A 19,002-nucleotide genomic window follows, 5' to 3' on the forward strand; every position below is an offset into this window, starting at 1 on the left:
CCTTTTTCATTCGACATACTTTATCTTAATCGAGATATTAATAAGGAACCAGCAGATCAAGTAGCTTTTGGAATAAAACACCAATTTTTTTTAAATTAAACACTATCTAAAGATTTGCATCGAAGCGTTTATTTTTGGCAGTGATTTTAATCACTGTCAGATATCATTATACTTGATCCAACTATACCACGGCACCACTGGGTGCTGGGTATTTTATTATTTCCGCGCTCAATGAATATTGTCCAAATTATTTATTTCCGTTGGTACGGTTTAATAAAATCGGTTATTTATACTTTTGCGGTAATAAATAAGTTAAAGATGATCTAACTAGTTCTCTGTTAGTACTTTAACATATTTCCGCGGTATTATTCGGCTACAAACTTATTTATTTCTGTAATGGCAGTTTAATAAATTAAGTTCGGCTGTTTACATTTTTATATATGTTTAGGCGATACGGTAATTTCTCGAATAACGCCATCCGTTACATATAAAAATTTCGGCATATGAAAATTACTAAAATTTGAATAAAAACAAGCTACAAAAATATTTTTTGAAAATGTCAATATTTTAAATTAACTTTTTTCTATAATACTATCAAAAATATGTGTTGAAATTCTAAATACATGAAAAAAACAATATAATTATTTTTATATAGGTACATAAATCATTAACGTAGCCAAATATATTTTTGGGTGGGAAAGGAAGTAAAGAAATGTTTTATTATTTATTTATGCTAAACATCCATGTAAAACTATTTCTATCGTGATTATAAAAGTTGTATTATAATTTAATCTTATTATACTAATCTTATATAATAAATAAAGGAAGAATTACTTAAAGAGTTGCGGTTTTAATTTTTTTTTTTTAATAAAAGGTTTGGTAACATTACCCTGAGAAATAAATTTGCGAAGATCAGAAAACTTTTTTTAACATTCAGTGATTGTTTAAAAGAGTCAATTTATTTTAAGAAAAACTCTAACTGCCGATAATGTTTGTCGATTTGAGACCTGAAATTTTTACCGGACTCGCCCTAAGTTAGTCAGGGCTACTATAAAAATTATTTTGTTACTAGTTCAGTTTTGACCATGTTGTGAAATTTTTTTTTAGTCCCATTTTAGTGCATAAATTTAACTAATTGATTTGATTTTACAATATCTATTAGCTCCATATGCCCTATTTTTTTATATTGGGATAAAAACCCCACGTTAGCTAGTCAGAAAATTTAATCGCATAAATGAGAAAAATATTTACATTATAACTTGTATTTTTCGCACTATAATAAATCGTTTTAGTTATATTTTACTATTGTTGAAAATAAAATAAAATTTAGTGTAATAATTTATTGTTAAGTAAAACATTTATCATTTATGCTGATGTCGTTTTACAAAATAGCAAGCTGCTATATGAATTGTTTTTTTAAGACTCTCAGGCGATGGTCAGTGGTATTGTCATTTTCGTTGCATCGTCATTACTGTCTTATGTTAAATTGTTGTTTTTTACTTTTTACTAAATTAAATTGTTGTAATACTTTTGTTTAAATAGTAGTTAAATATAATTTTTAACTCCTTCTATTCAACAATTATTAATTATATTTTTTATAAGTGCTTAATTAATAATGATATGATTTATTTCAGTTTTAGAGTAGGTATCAATTTTTTTATAATAACTAAGCAATAAATACTAATAATTATTAACTATTGGTTTTTATTTAAATTTTCCATTTTAGATATTTAAAAATATGACTAATTATGTAATCAAAAAAAAAAATGTTATCAGTTACTAAATTCAATACGATTTTGACTATATGCAAAATATCAAATGTTGTTTCCAATTTAGTGTAACACAATAAATCTTATTCTAGTATATTAAAAATATCATAAAATGAATTACTTTATGATTACAATATAAGCTCAAATATTGATCATTTTATGAAATGAGTAAGTAAGTAAGAAAATGTGCAAGTAATCATTATAATTGGTAATCGAATTATGATTTTTTTACAACTTTATTTCTTTAAATGACAATATACATATATAACTGCCTTATAAAATAAAAAAAATCTAATTAAAATCACTGGTACGTGTGCGCATGGAAATTTCTTATGGTGCGGGGATATATTTCAATAAAATTTGGTTAAGGAAAAAAAATAAATTTTTTAGTAATAACCAAATATTAACGAAATGAAAAAATATTACTATTAATTAAAAAACATATAAAAATTACAAAGTTAATTATAAAAATATATTTGTTTTAAATATTATAGTATTAATATAATTAATATTTATTGTTTATGCATATAAAATTTTATGAATTTTTGGATTATTCCAATCAACTCATATTTCCTTTATTCATATTTTCGCACTATTTTACACATCAAACAAAACTAAAGCTTTTAATAACAAGCTAACATCTTCCTCGACTGTTTTTAAAAGTGTGAATTATACAGATTGATATACGTTTTATTTTTGTCAAAGTTTTTAATTCATTAATTTACTAGACAAAGTACCTATTTTTTCTGGCAAGCAAATAAAATGGTATTATTACAAAAATAAACTTAACAGCTAAAAAACGGCAAGTTTCCAGTATGTTATGTATAGATAATATATAATTAATAGTGTTTTTAATTTTTGAAATATAAAATTAAAATGATTTTTAATAACTGAAATTTTTTTTAGTACGTGATGAAAATTATAAAATAATGTTTATTGAGAGATGTGTTATCACCAACGCTTCCATAGGGATGGCTTTGAACAAAAGTTAAAGGTAATGTATAAATTTTTATTTTACAAACTATAAATATGCAGTATAAAATTTATATATCTATTGATATAAATGATTTATTGTAGCATGATTAATTTTTATTAAACTTTGGCTTTTCATGAAAAACATTTAGATGTATAATTTATATAAAAAACACAAAATTTAATCAGATGTATATAACAAATATTAAAGCATTTCAAAAACAAGAATATTATTCTATTATTCACAAAAGATTCATATTTGCTAAATTAAATGTTTAAAATTAAATAAAACTCTAAAATAATTTTATGCAAAATTTACTATAGTATCTAATATCTATTAATCCAGAGAAAAAAAATGAATTTTAATTTTCTTTATTAGACACAAATAATAATAAATATGCTCTTAACATAGTCCATATCTGTAAAAAGTAACACAAAGTATTTGCTTAATCAAAAGTAATTAGATTTTTCAAAACATTGTGGACGTTAATTTAAGTATAACAATATGACTAAATTGAAAATTAAAATAATTTTGATAAAAATTTAATAAATAAAAATGTCTTTTAAAGATAGCAAAACTATTAAAAAACGATTATTTATATTTTAACAATTTTTTTTACCTAAAGTTGGTTTTAAATGATAAATTCCTCCTCAAATTAAAATTCTATAATTAATAATTGATTTAGCTCATGCCAAAGAAGTAGATAATTCTTAAAGTCTTAAAAATCACGTATAATTTTGAATTTTAGTTTTAGTAGACAATTTTTCAATAAATCATATTGTTTCAAGTGAAAACTTTAAAAAAAAGAGGCTTCTTCTCGGCGGCTGGCTATGCATTTAACGATGAGCTCCGCTCTCTGCTCGGGCTCATCGATACCTTCTAGAGGATCATATTCCCTGACCCTTTCCTGAGCAAACGGACGGCCACCGTCAAGGTTCTTCTTCATTAGCTTTAGCACCGTGGACACTGAACTCTGGAAAGCTTCGGCCGTCCGGAATCGGCCACACGGGAACGAGTCCAATGACGATTCTCCAGTCTCCACGCAGTGGAGCCAGCCGTTTCATCTGGTAAATTCCGATTGGGTCAGCGACATGTCGTCACAAAAACGATCACGCGCGCCTTACCAGTCATCCACCATCTCCTCGATGGTAGCAAAGCCACCCGCCCGTTACACAGTTTCCCTCGATCGCTACCGTGAGGTATTGCTTCAGGGCGCCCAGTGTCGTATTAAAACTCACACCGCCGTGTTGTGCCTCAGCCCGAAGTTAATCAAGAGCTGAGTCACAACACGACGTGGCCTCCCCCGTTAGCCGGACCTCAGAGTGGGATCCGTTGCCCAGGCCGCACGACGTGGAGGTGGGGGTAGGACTTTGTTATGGGGTAGCATAAAAAATTCACAAAACACAGAACACACAAATAGTGAGGAGGACAGGAGATACCTTATGTAGGCTTCTACGGCCCTCCCACCTTCTTGGGACAGTCCTTGGCCCTGTGGCCCTCTGCCTTGGTCCGGTCGGGACAGCTACAGGCCGTCTGAACGTGGCCCCTTTCGAGGCACCAGTAGCAGCGCGGTCCCTTGTCCTTTGGGACCCAGATTCAGCACGTGCCCCATCCCGCCCGGAGCCGTGTCAGCCCGACCAGCGGTTGCGCAGCCCTAATGGGCACCTCGTACCACGAGTAGTGGCCTTTGCCATTCCCGTGCAGTCGGACTAACACCGAACCGGCGGGCGCCGTTGCTCCCATTTTTGAGAGGATAGTGATCAACGCCCCTACGACGTCCTATTCCACTATCCACTTCGGTAACCTTCAGGGTACTCCTCCAGCCTTGGTTCTGTGGGTTTTGGATACCATAATGCCCCGTTGCGCTGCGCTACAGTGTCGGTGTGATCGGGCTCTACGGGGCTACGAAACGTCGGCACGAGCGCAGTTTCCCTAGCTCGGGGAATCGGGCGCGTTCTCAGGTTGCGGATAGAGGAACGGCCTGCAGGTTAGTCACGAAATAAGCAGTCCATTAATTTGGATTGACGAATAAGCGGTCGCGGACAGCGAGCCGCCCAAACGCTTGTTAACCCCGTATATATACAGAGTAGCTGTGAAATAAACCTTTATGGACGAATAAGCGGTAGCGTTTGGGTGTGAACGTTAAACGGCAACGCAACCAGTGAAGTTAGCCGCTCACTGGCCGGAGGGACTGTCTATGAGGGCAACTCCCTCAAATCATATCACACTTATGAAAATGGAATCGAAAGGAGTAAATGTTACTGCAACATGTCTGGATTCTGGTACGATATTGACGAAGGTCACCCTCCTAGATACGTCTCCAAAAATCTCCATATTGGAAAGATTAAGAAACGCATCTAAGGGCGGTTCGGCGAGGGTGGGACCTTTAGGTCCAACCATGGAAGTGATTAGTGAGGTGGAGGCGGCGGAGAGCCATGGCCAAACTTCACCTAACTAGCACGACGGAGGAGAAACCATCTTAACTTTTTAAAGTGTTCCGTAAAGTCAGACAATTTTATATAGATCTTAAATTAATGCTAATTTAAGATCTATTTAATTAGCTACTTAAATAATTAGCCACAAGTGATCAATTTTTATTATATAATGCTAATTTAATGTACTTTATGATGGCAAAAAAAAAAATTGGGACTGTATATTGTCTTCACGGTGAAAATGGGAACCAAATGCTATTTTTGTATGAAAATTCTCTACTTTATTTTTTACATTTTTAACTTTATAATGCTATAACTTATTGAAAAGTGTATGGATCAACACAATATTTTTATGAGAAATAATATTTATATCCCTTTTTCATTTGACAAACTTTATCTTAATCAGAATATTAATAAGGAGATAGCAGATCATGTAGCTCTTGGTATAATCTACCATTTTTTTTAAATTAACCACTATCTAAAGTTTGCATAGAAGCGTTTTTTTTATAGTGATTTTAATCACTGTCAGATATTATTATACTTGACCCAACTTTGCCACGCCACCACTGTGCTGGGTTTTTTTTAGTTATTTTTGAATAATTAAAAATTAACAACACATTTATATATAAATGAATAATTCAATTGCAAAATCATTTTATTATGTATTTTATTTAAAAATATTAGTTGATAAAACTTTAAGGAAGTAAAAAAGGGATAGGATGTTTTTTTTTTAATATTATAAAATATTAGAAATAATATACTTTTATAATGAAAAAATCATATAATGTTGTATATTTTTACAGATTTGCGTGAATCACAGTTTAATAATTGCCTGTAAAAAAAATTATATACATATTTTATGACTTGTATAAAGAAATAATTTACAAAAGACTGAGGTTTGATTAAAAAAAAAAATAATTTGAACAAAATATGTAGTGGTCTAAAATAGTTAATAATTAATAACAATATTAAAAAAAGAAAAAGTTATAATAGTAATAAAAATAATGAATAAAATTATTCTGTGTGTAACATTAATTAACAAAAATTATAATCTTAAATGGCTGAATTTTTAAAATGATTTAAAATAAAGAATCTAAATATATTTTTTAGTGAATAATAAATTATTTAGATTACAAAATACATGTATAATATAATATTTTAATTGATAGTTGTTTGTAAATTACAAAGTAAGGAAGAACAATAAAGAAAAAAATATATTATGTATTATACCACCTAATATTAAAATCCAAAATTTCTGCACAATAAGAAAACACCATCTTTAACATGCATGTTTAATTTTGGGTCAATATGATTATTATACGAAGAATTATCTTGTAGTTTTTTCATTTCTGTAATATAGTTTTCTAAGAAGGGTTCAATTTTAGATTCATTGATGTTGATTGTTTCAATATATCCGTATTTTGTAGCAAAATCATAAATTTTCTCAAGTATGCTATTTATAAATTTATAATTTAGAGTGTTGTCTGAATTATGAAAGTTGTTAATAGTAGTCAATTCGTCAGTTAATAATAATGATTCGTCAAGAATATCGAATGCTAAATTGTCATTAGTACATTCAAAATAATTTAATGCATTAATCATACAAGTCATTAGTGGTTTAAATGTAGAAAACATTTCGATTAATTTTTTCAAATTCGTCAATTTAGATTTCTCATTTGGGTAATTTTTATATTTGTATGACATAGTTTTATAGTAATCACGTAAAGGATTTAGCATATCTGTATAAATTTTAAATAATACCATTGAAGCATATGGCTTTGATTTTGTTTCAAATTTGGTTTTATTGACATTATTGATAGTAGGATATGCACAGACTATTTCCTTGATTGGTACTGAATCTCCATTTTTGCCTTTAAATGTAAAACCAATTATTCTATGCCATCCTATAGAATTAATAATATTATTAAATTTATTAACTTCATCAGGATTTGCTATTGGTTCTGGTTCTGGTTTTAGTTCTGGCTCTGGTTCTGGTTCTGGTTCTGGTTCTGGTTCTGGCTTTATTTTACGCCGACTAAATATGCTACTAGTAAAACATATTAACATAAAAAAGAAAATTAATCGTGTGAGCAACATCATAAAAATCGCAATTAAACAAAAAAATAACTTAATCTTATAAGCCTTATACCATTATTCCTTTTAATTTATATGTATAGAGTATTTACGTTTATTAATAATATATGTAAAATTATTATTTATGTATACTTGTTTTATTATTATTTATTCGTATTTATTTAGTCAATGGAAGTATTTTTGTGTTAAATGTTCATATACCATATACAGCATAAAAATAAAATTATACTTGTCAAATAACATTTTTGAAACTTCTAATTCCAATTCAAAATTAAAAGTTTATTTATAAATTAAGTGTTATCGTTTGGTTTGCGGCTCTACAGAACACAGGCTCGCAACAGTTTAGGTTCAATAATAATACGGTAAATCATAACAAAACATTCTATAATGCACCGATGTATTGTACTTTTTTTCTAATTGTAACAATTTTGTTGATGTCTAATTATCGTATTATCGTCACCTTTATCGTATGTCAAAATTAGCCGATAAATATAATATAGATTTAATTGTAAATAGTATATGAACTTAAAAATAATCTATGTAATTTAAGGTAATTTAAATGTTAAGATTATTATTATATGATGTTATATACTTGTATATTGTATACTTTAATATTTAGTTTTTGATTGGATTAAGGTCCATTAGAAATATATAAAAAAAAAAAGACATACGCAAATTGTCCAATAATACTGACCTACAAAAAAATGGTAGCTATTTCTAATCTTTACATATTATACATCGTTGAATGCGTCTTAAACAAGAAAATCAATAATAGAACTTTTATTAACTTTAAATTAAATATTTTATTAAAAAAATCCAAATTAAAATTAAAATTAAAAATGAAATATCGTCATAACCATTTGTTCTATCCAAAAGTGTCTGGTATCAATTTGAACTGCTTTTAATTCTATATAAAAAAAAAAAGAAATAATTAAAATTTATTATAAATATCATGATTGCGATTAGAAATTATTAATTTTGCTGATGAAATTTTATAATCAAATAATCAGTATTATAAATAATTAGTAAATTGAAAAAAAACTTTAAGCTTTATCTTAGAATACTTTATTTAAAACATTTCTCTGAATATTTTCTTTTCTTTATAGAATCCTTATAATTATCCTCAATAGCGTTAGTTTATGTTCGTCATAGGTCTGTCACTTTTCAAGCCGTATCCGTATTGTTAGATTCCGGATCGCAAATTAGTGCCAAGACGACGGCCTCCTGTGCACTCGATGGACTCAGTCCGTAACGAGTGTTTCTGGGATTCAGATTCCCAACACCCGATGGCAGATCTTTATTCACACCTATTAATTAAATGTATAATTAAATAATGTCTTTATATTTAAATAAAATTTGATGAGTTGACGATTGAAAATGAAAAGGCTTCAAGGTAATGATTTAACAGACAAACGAATATTAAGTCCGGGGAAGAATGATTTTTGGTTTTATTAAGTATACTTTTGCAAACCTCATCAATTTTATACCAACAGTATCCCCTACCCCTGGAGTTGATCATTTTTGTAAAACAATTTCGTGTTATTACCATTCTTTGACGTCCATTAGAATTTAAAATTATTTACGTGACTTTTGTTAAAACCTCAAGGACAAACGAAAAAAAGCTAAAGCTAGACTTTATATCTTCCGCCCTCTACTTAAGTCTAAACTTCAACTAAACACAAAAATGTTGATTTACAAAACTATTATAAGACTATTATAATATAACCTATTATTTCTGACTTCGGCACCACTGGTATCAGTAAGGATTATTTAATGAAGTCTACTTTCATTTAAATTACTAAATAACAATTTTATACTATATTTAATTGCTAAAATAAATATTTATTTTTATATTATACTTTTAAATTTAAGAACTACTAATCAAGATATAAATAAGGATATAGGAGATCATGTTTCTTTTGGAATAATCCACCATTTTTTTAAAATTAAACACTATTTACATATTTGCATCGAAGCGTTTCTTATGATATTGATTTTAATCACTGTTAAATATCATCTAAACTGGACCCAACTATGCTGGTTTTTTTTGCGTGTGTCTGTTATTATTTATTCTTAGCTATTGTTTGAACGCAGCACCCGGTGGTATTCACGCGGGTTCGTTAACGTTCGTGGTTTTGTTTTGTCTTAAATTTTTATGTCGAGAATAAAGAATAAGGTGAGTGGACTGTATGTTTGAATGTAGAATAAATTTCACAAGATATAATTATAACAATTAAATGTATTATACAAGAAATGTAAAATCTTATATAAACCAATGTGGATAGGGGGGTCATTTAATTCTAATGCCACTAAGACAATGATATAAATAAATAATAAATTATACAAGTGAGTCTTAGAAAGATAAATGAACAAGCATTATACTTATCTGCTAAGTAAATGGCTGATGATAATGTTGAATATTGAAAAGATCCATTGAAGTCGAATACAAGTATCTGACCAAGGTATACAATATGTTGTCTGCGGTATTTTGATGTATCTCAGAAAATATATAGACCCAACGGCGATAAACTGAGCGCACAGAGTACGACAATCGCAAAGGTGATATTTTCTTTTTACAGTAAAAACGAATACAAAAACTACTAGCTCACAAACGCCATAAAGCTTATAACAGAAGAAGCGTTAAGATGACTGCGACAATGGTAACATAGAGAGAAAACCAACTACATCTCGATGTAACACTCATCAACATGATCTGCTATCTCCTTATTAATATCCTGATTAAGATAAAGTTTGTCAAATGAAAAAGGAATATATAGTTTATTTCTCATAAAAAAATTGTGTTGATCCATACAATTTTCAATAAGTTATAGCATTATAAAGTAAAAAATGTAAAAAATAAAATGTAGAATTTTCATACAAAAATAGCATTTGGTAGCCATTTTCACTCTGAAGACAAAATAAAGTTCGAAATTTTTTCATAAAAATGTATATTACATAAGCTTTAATTTAAGGTATATATAAAAGTGTGAGTATTTCCGGAACACTTTTAAAAGTTAATTTTTTTTCCACGACCGGCAATATTATGGGCTGCTCTGGAACTGACGTGTGCCATTACTTCAGGCCGTATTAATAATTCACACCACCAAGTTGTAAATAAGCCCGAAATTAATCAAGTACTGATTCGCAACGTGGTGTGCCCCCCTACCGTTAATCGGATCTCACAAACAAAAACATACACTTAAGCGATCCGCTTCCTCCTTCTTTAACAAGACGGATTCAGTGAACGCCTGGACGAGCCTCTACGCCTTCCGGCTCCTCAACAACAGGTCCATCATTGACCCGACTCGGAACGTGGACTCTAGTCGAGATTCCAAAGAGTCCCGCTCCTGGGCCCACGCCTTGTACCGGATGAGGGTGTGCAAAGCGCTGTCAGCCTCTCCCGGGTGATCCGAACAGTGGTCGCACGTCGGTGCGGCTGCTTTACGAATACGTTGTAAATACTCGTTAAAGCAGCCGTGGTCGGACATCACTTGGGTGAGACGATAAGTTATCTCACCGTGAGTCCGGTCCACCCACCTGTCAAGCCGATCGGGTCCTATGAGGGACCTGGTCCACTCGCCTCTCGTCGTTTCCTCCGAGAGGCGAGTCCGCCACCGGAGCATGGTCATCCGCCTGAGCGCCAGCCGGTCCTCGGGTTCGAGGGACCGGTTGCGTTCTCGGCGGAGCTTATGCCCGGTGGCGCGTTCCTCGGCGAGCAGGTCGGCGGGCGGCAGTGACGCTTACGGACACCGTTCGGTACTCCGAAACTGTCCGGATCGCCGCCTGCCTCTGCACCCTGAGCAGGGCTTCACGGTTTTTGGACGAATACTCCATAGTATCCGCCCAAACCGGAGACCCGTACAGGAGATTCGAGTGTACGACGCTGACTAAAAGTCTGCGCCGCATCTCTCTCGGTCCTCCCAGATTGGGCATAAGTCCCGCCAGGCAATTCATGACTTTCTGGGCTCGCTGAGCTTCACGAGTAATGTGCGGCCTGAACTTTAGACGTTTGTCTATGACAAGGCCCAGATAAGTCATAGAGTTCTTAAGCGGGATCTCCACCCCCAGCACGGCGAGCCGTGGAGGAGTGAACTTGTACCTGCCCGTGAACAAGACGGCTCCGGTCTTGTCCAGGGCGAGGCTAAGTCCGTTCCCCTTCTGCTGGATCCAGGCGGAGACTGCGCTGAGCGCGCAGTTCGCACGAGATCCAGCCTCCTCGGACGAGGCGCCTTCCGCTACCACCAGCGTGTCGTGGAGGGTAGAATAAATCCAACGTAAACTAACATAATGCAATGGTAGGGGAACGCGATGACAAAATTATCTACAATTGAGATTGAACAACAAGAAAATAGATTACGTGTACTGGGACGACCTCAACGAGCTTGTGGAACGTTTACGTTTATTGATATCAGCCCGGTCGGCTGGCAACACTAGAGTTTCACCGGAAATTGTTTCTATATTGGAAGAGCTGCAAAAATCCGGTTACATTGAACAGATACCAGTGGCGTTATGAATAAGAACATTGTTAACGAACTCCACCGGCAGGCCCGCAGGACGTATACCCGTGCTCGGATAAATATCAAGGGTCACGATGATATATGGCACGATGACCTCGTGGAAATGCGCGCATACTCTGATCGACGATATCGGTATATTTTAATGTGCGTCGATGGATTTTCAAAATACGCGTGGGCCGTCCCGTTAAAAAATAAAACGGCAGGCGATGTTACCGTAGCCATGAACAGAATACTGAAACATGGTTGTCATCCTAAGATTTTGCAAACGGACAATGGTAAAGAATTTTACAATAAACAATTTCAAAAACTGATGTCACAATACGCAATCAATCATTACTCTACTTACTCCATGATGAAAGCGTGTCTAGTGGAACGTTTTAACCGCACGCTGAAAAACGCAATGTGGCGTGACTTTAGTGCACGTGGCTCGTACAAATGGGTGAATCGGTTGTCTGCGCTGTTGCACGACTACAATAACGTGCGTAAACATAGAACAATCGGAATGACACCGGTGCAAGCGGTGAAAAACCCAGACCTGGTTCGNGATGCAAGTGGTAAAAACCCAGACCTGGTTCGGTTCAAGTTGCGTCAAATACCGGATAATTTACCGGTAAAATTTCGTGTGGGCGACAAGGTGCGGATCAGTGTACATAAATCAGTGTTTGATAAGGGTTACTTACCAAACTGGAGCACCGAACTGTTTACCGTAGTCAAGGTTAGGCAAACAGTACCGCCAACATACTATCTAGAAGACTATCAGGGAAATCCAATACGTGGTTTGTTTTACATCGAAGAGCTGAACAAGACCAGTTATCCGGACATGTATTTAGTCGAACGAGTTTTGCGAACACGAGGGGACCAATGCTTCGTTAAATGGTTAGGATTTGGTCCAGAGCACAATTCATGGATACCGAAAACCAATATCTCACCTCAATGATTGTCCATATACAAGGTATTGTGGCAGCCGACCGATCGTTTTTGGTCAAAGAATTGACTGTCATTGCCATAGACTGTACTTATTTTGCTCATTGGATGTTCAAACATCCAAAAAGTATCGAGGGCGATGCTAAAACAAACTTTTGGTTAAAAAAATACCTATATGGAATGGATACTCGTTGCGGTGACGTTAAATACAATGAGTTGCCTAGAATCATGAAACTGTTGCGGTGCGAGACCATTTACGTGAAGGGAGCCGTGAAAAAGCGAGTAGTGGAAAAGTACATACCGGGAAAACGTATAGTCAATGTCGAGGATTTGGACTGCCCACCGCTGTACAATTTAAGTTCTATTACAAAAATGTGTTGTATCCGACACATGAACAACCCGATCGTGTGTAGTTTATACAAGGCAATTTGCTTAAAACATGATTTGATAATTTTGTAATATTCTCATTTGTATTCGTACAATAAATATATTTTCCATAAATAAAATGTATATTAATGATTATAGTAAAATAAATAAATATTTCTAAATTACGTGTAGTATTTACTATAGGTTATTAATACCTATTGTATAATAATCTGGTTGGTATTATCGAAATAAATAGAGGGTAATTACTTTAATTAATTAAGCATTTATTATAATATCAATTCTANTCATCAAAATACAAAGTGGGTAATTATTTTTGTTTCAATAAATTTGTTTTAAATAGATATTTATTAAGCATTTATTATAATATGAATTCTAAATTACATTTATTTACAATTTTAATTCAGTAAAATATTACATTAAAAATCTTAAAACTATATTTACAACTATATATACAACACTTATATTTACAAAAAACCTTATCATAAATTCAATTACACGGTTTAGCATACAATATATTTTACATTTGTCAATATGGATATTTAAAGAATTATACAATCTTATTACTATTATAAAAACTAATGTTGATCAAATTTCGTCGCCATCGTTATCGTCTTCAAACAAACATCGTTTGTAATCGTCCAAAGACAGATGGTTCCGGACGACATGTCCGCGGATCCCCTTAGACTTGATGAATTCGCTGCCTTCCATGTCAAATGCATAGCACTTTGAACGAAGTGCAGCGATCTCAAAGAGGGTGAGGCCGCCGGTCTCGTCTGAAAACAGACCAGGCGTCTTCTTCCTCGAGGTCGAGTAACAAGGGTGATCCTTGGGCAGGCTAGATGCGTCCACGTACACCAGTAAATCGGGGCTGTCGGCTAAATCCTGGTAGAAGTCGCTGACTGAGGTATATGAAGGAGTCTGAGATAAATTAAAAATATATAAATATTGTAAAAATATTTCTACTGTACGGTTGTACTCGCCAGTATCCATGTAAACCAGGCTAATTGCGTCGCCATAATAAGGTTTTAATACGTCGTAGAAGTACTTGTACATTAGCGACTTGCTAATGTCAAGCACTGCTAAACCGACGTATATTGGTTTGATAAACTTGACAATCTTTGTGTCCATTATGACGGCGCACAAGCTTTCGCCGTATTTGATACAGTCGTTGAAGGTTGGTTGGTTTACGAGTTTGCTTAGACGTTTGGAACTGGAGATTAGCTCAATGCGGGTACGCTTCCGTATGTTCTCCATGGTTTTTCCTATAAAATGTTAAAATTTATCAAATAACCTACAACTGATTTAGCATTGAGCATGCACTTACCAAAGACGGCATTATTCATTAATTTGAATAACGCTATTTCAAAAGCATTTCCCGCTTGTTTCCGCATTTCAGTGTTCAACTCAATATACGGTTTCAACCAAGCACTTTGTTGAAACTCTAAAACGCGGTGCACCTGTGTGACAAGTATATTAATATCATAGCTAATAGCTAAAAGTATATATACTTTATCGACTTGCAGTCCGTGTGCGATCGCCTGTTTCAAGTTGACATAGTGTTCGACGTACCATTGTTTGGGTTTCAAAGTGGCCATGAGTTTGGTTTCTTTGGTACATCGTTGCCAGGCAAGAACGGTAAGTCGTTGTGCTCGTCATGCAGCTCTTCTGGATACGATACGTCCACTTCATATATAAGTCCCGTATTACCAGTCGATACTTGTCAGAGTCACCGATGTACAACAGGTCAAAATGATTTTGTTGTTCTTGGTCAGCGACTCTTAGCGGATACACTGACCACTTCATCTTAACGTCGTCCCGTTTCAAGCCGTACACGTTGACGGACTCGTTTGGGTTAAGCAGTTCAAATATTTTAATTTGGGACACAGTGTGGGGAACGTCAATCCTGTGAAATCATACCTGTGTTCCTCGTTAAAATATTTTTGATTAACACGCGTATTATTATTAACCCCAACGTGTCTCGCCAAAATGAAACAGGACTGATTGATGTTTTGTGGGTTGATTATTGCCTTTCTATGGAAAATTTCGAGTGGGACCGGAATATATGATGAGCCGGCGAGGGGCGTATACTTGTATACGCTGAGCATGAGTCCGTCGATATGCGCTAGCGTGAATCCGCTACCCCTACCTGAGTACACGTCTTCCTCAGCGAGCATAATCTCGAAATCGTCATTGACAGCACCAGTAAAATGTACATCATTCATTGTCATTCGATTTTAAATTTAAAATAAAATAAATACTAGTGTTTGTATACGTTTACCAGAATATTTTGTAATGTTGCAGAATTTATATGAGTTTTTTTTNATTTTGTAATGTTGCAGAATTTATATGAGTTTTTTTTTATATTTAAATCTTATCAATTAGATGTGTGTGCAGTAGGTGTAAAGTATTTTAATAATTTTGTATATGATAACCTCCACTTGTCAACCGGTCCGATATCTGTCATCATCAGCTGACCGTACACTGTGCACCTATACCAATATTGTAATGTCCCCTCAATGAACGTGTTCAAAGTTGGCACCACCAACACCCGGCGTCACGATCACCGGTCACTACACAAATGCCGCTACAACATTTTTTTTTCTCATCCAAACTGCCGAGGTGACAAGTTGACTGTGTTTCTGTGAAAACCACGTTTTTGTATTTTTTTTTGTCCTCCGTTTTTTTTTTTTATAAAATAAAACGTTGAGTCGACCTACCGTCTACTTTGGAGTCAACCAGGCTGTTTACTGTATTTTTTTGTCCTCCGTTTTTTTTTATTAAAATAAACGTCGAGTCGACCTGCCGTCTACTGTGGTGTCAACCAGGTTGTATTTTTTTTTGTCCTCCGTTTTTTTATTTTAAACAAAACGTCGAGATGGTGATGTGAAGCGCAACTATGGCCGGTGGTGGGCCATCACTCTTCAATCTCCAATCAACAACAGTATCAAGTACAACATGAAACCCCCCTTTTCAAACCCATTATTACTGTTATATAGAGCACCTCTTTTTCTTCTTTTTTGTTTTTTTTTTCCTTTCCTCATGACTATAAATTTAAAACTATAATATGCTAAAAATTTTCAATAATTAAAAAGAAAAAATGTTATTATGTTATACATGGCCTTTCTCTTTTATTAATATTTGTTTTTCTCAAAACCTAGTAGCTCCGTCGACAAGTACTATCTTGTTTGGCGCGGCTACTAGGTCACTGTCCAGTGTTCCCCCTGGGCAGTGGGTAATTAGTAGGCCCTCTGTTTGGCTGAAACCTTACAATTTTTAAGCAATGTTTTAGCGATCCGTTATTAATGCTTAATCAAAGAGTGAATAAAATCTTTATTGACGTCTTTATAAATACGGTTTGTTACTGTATTATCCGCTGTACCAGAGTTGGTAGTGGCAGTTATTAATCGCACAAGTACATAGTATATCGCGAGCAAAATGACTTAAGTATACAAGTTGATAAATTGAATCGTTATTTATAATAGCGTGAAAAAATTCAGTGTAATGTAATGTGTTATGTTTATACATATTTGTCATTAGGATTTAAAACAGTTGCCTTTGTAAAAATTAAGACCTTCTGCCGTCTCAAATGCGTTGACGGAACAAGAATTCAATCCGTCCAGTCGAGACTATTACTTAATTAAACTTGTTAAATACAGTAATTATTTATAACATTAAGAGGGATACGAGTAATAATTCAGACAAAAATATGTATGACATTAATCGATAAGTGTATTACAATTATAATAATAATATTATAATCATTAGAATATATGTTCCAGCAATTATTATCGTCGTCGTCGTCGGGGGCGGCGGCGGTAGTAGTAGTGTTTATTTAAGAATGTGTTTTGCTATAAGAAAACTCGAACAGTCGTCATTATTATACATTGTCGACAAAAAAAAACCCAGCACAGGGGGGTCGCGGCACAGTGGTGACGTGGCTTAGTTGGGTCAAGTATAATGATATCTGACAGTGATTAAAATCACTATATAAAAAACGCTTCGATGCAAACTTTAGATAGTGATTAATTTTAAAAATTGATGGATTATACCAAGAGCTATATGATCTGCTATTTCCTTATTAATATCCTGATTAAGATAAAGTATGTCAAATGAAAAAGGGATATAAATATTATTTCTTATAATAAATTGTGTTGATCCATACACTTTTCAATATATCATAGCATTATAAAGTTAAAAATGTAAATAAATATAGTTTTAAAAAACTAAAAAACACGCTTTTAAAGCACATCGAACTAAAAAGTTAAAAATAATTTTTAAAATAAGCTTAAAACAATAATGAACGAAAAATACTAGTATTATTGTGATAAAAGCGTGGGTGCTTTGTGCCATATTTTTCGTATATTGAGCGCCCGACGCTTTTATCACAATAATACTAGTATTTTTCGTTCATTATTGTTTTAAGCTTATTTTAAAAATTATTTTTAACTTTTTAGTTCGATGTGCTTTAAAAGCGTGTTTTTTAGTTTTTTAAAACTATATTTATTTTTCACTTTTTAGTTTCATGTTATGATAATAGTTAACATCAATATCATGGTTGTAGGGAGTAACGGGAAATCAAGGTTCGATTCCGGAGAGGGAGTCTAAGAAACGGCNGAGGGAGTCTGAGAAACGGCTACCACATCCAAGGAAAGCAGCAGGCGCGTAAATTACCCACTCCCGGAACGTGGAGGTAGTGACGAAAAATGACGATACGGGAATCATCCCTCGTAATCGGAATGAATACTTTATATCTCTTAATTAGAATAAATCGTGTTAATATATAAATTTTAATAGTAATTAGAATATATATACAAATAATGCAACTTAAGTACGTAAACGTATCATGCACTAGGTATAACCGTATTTTGTGGGCGGGCGGGTCGGACTAACGTTATACCTGAGGTATAAACGGTGGTAGGAATATATAAATATATATACGTAAGGCGCATTAGACGCGGGCGGTATTGGTCAGTCAAAATAAAAATTTGTTTATATATATATAATATTGATGACAAGCACGCGTGTACGGGTACGATAACTAAAAATAAATTTTTATAGGAATAGTGTGCCGTCGTGTTGTGAGCTAGGCGTGGCTAGGGGTGAATTCGTTATGACAGTCTAGTCTAGACGACGGAATATGCGATAACGCGTGGCGTTTGGAGAGTTACAAACATACATACATACAAGTGAAACTAATATAAGCGTGTTAAAAATAAAATCGAGAATTTTCAAACAAAATTGGCATTTGGTAGCCATTTTCACCGTGAAGATAAAATGAAGTCCGAAATTTTTTTTTGCATAATAAAGTAAATTACATTAGCTTTAATTTAAGATATATATAAAAGTGTCAGACTTTCCGGAACACTTTCAAAATTTAAGTTGTCATTTTAAATCCCCCCCTGTGGGCAAATAAAGGGTCAGATATAAAAAAAAAACCCAGCACAGGGGGGTCGCGGTACAGTGGTGACGTGGCATAGTTGGATCAAGTATTATGATATCTGACAANGACGTGGCATAGTTGGATCAAGTATTATGATATCTGACAGTGATTAAAATCACTATCATAAGAAACGCTTCGATGCAAATCTGTAGATAGTGTTTCATTTAGAGAAATTGGTGGATTATTCCAAAAGCAACATCAACTCTTATTTCTTTAATTATATTCTGATTAGTAGTACTTTGATTTTAAAATATAATATATAAATAGAGACTAATTATAGTTTTCAAATTCAGTATGAAATTGTGAGGCCAGCTGTGATATGATATAAAACTATAAAATAATTTGTTTGTTTATAATTGTTTTTTAAACAACTTTTGTATGAAACTTTTTTTTGTAAGTTAAATATTTTTTGAGAAAATTAAAAAAGTTCATATTTTTGAACTTTTGCGAGGCTGTAAAAAAAAAA

The 19,002-nt window shown here is 33.4% G+C and overlaps 2 protein-coding genes across 4 annotated transcripts in view; both read right to left on the bottom strand.

Moving 5' to 3' along the window:
* Positions 1 to 5,977: 5,977 nt before the first annotated feature.
* Positions 5,978 to 19,002, bottom strand: part of LOC126901170 (uncharacterized) — a 45,194-nt gene continuing 32,169 nt past the window's right edge. Inside the window, exon 2 of the mRNA XM_050677472.1 lies at positions 5,978 to 7,221. Within this exon, the coding sequence (XP_050533429.1) occupies positions 6,414 to 6,938 (525 nt within the window). The 5' untranslated portion in view covers positions 6,939 to 7,221 and the 3' untranslated portion in view covers positions 5,978 to 6,413. The remainder of the gene's footprint in view (positions 7,222 to 19,002) is intronic.
* On the bottom strand, positions 13,550 to 15,425 carry LOC126901148 (uncharacterized). Of its 3 annotated transcripts, XM_050677434.1 has the most exons (4): positions 14,605 to 15,425; positions 14,421 to 14,553; positions 14,077 to 14,358; positions 13,550 to 14,014 (listed from the first exon to the last, which is right to left on the bottom strand). In XM_050677434.1, exons 1-4 carry the CDS (start codon positions 14,689 to 14,691, stop codon positions 13,932 to 13,934), a joined length of 585 nt encoding a protein of 194 aa, XP_050533391.1. In that variant the 5' UTR covers positions 14,692 to 15,425; the 3' UTR covers positions 13,550 to 13,931. The 3 variants fall into 3 exon arrangements, with proteins under 3 accessions (XP_050533391.1, XP_050533371.1, XP_050533382.1); XM_050677414.1 differs by having other exon boundaries at positions 14,421 to 15,425; XM_050677425.1 differs by having other exon boundaries at positions 14,073 to 14,358; positions 14,421 to 15,425.

The sequence above is a fragment of the Daktulosphaira vitifoliae genome, unplaced genomic scaffold (assembly GCF_025091365.1).
Source record: "Daktulosphaira vitifoliae isolate Bord-2020 unplaced genomic scaffold, ASM2509136v1 Scaffold_1, whole genome shotgun sequence".
Lineage (NCBI taxonomy): Eukaryota > Metazoa > Arthropoda > Insecta > Hemiptera > Phylloxeridae > Daktulosphaira > Daktulosphaira vitifoliae.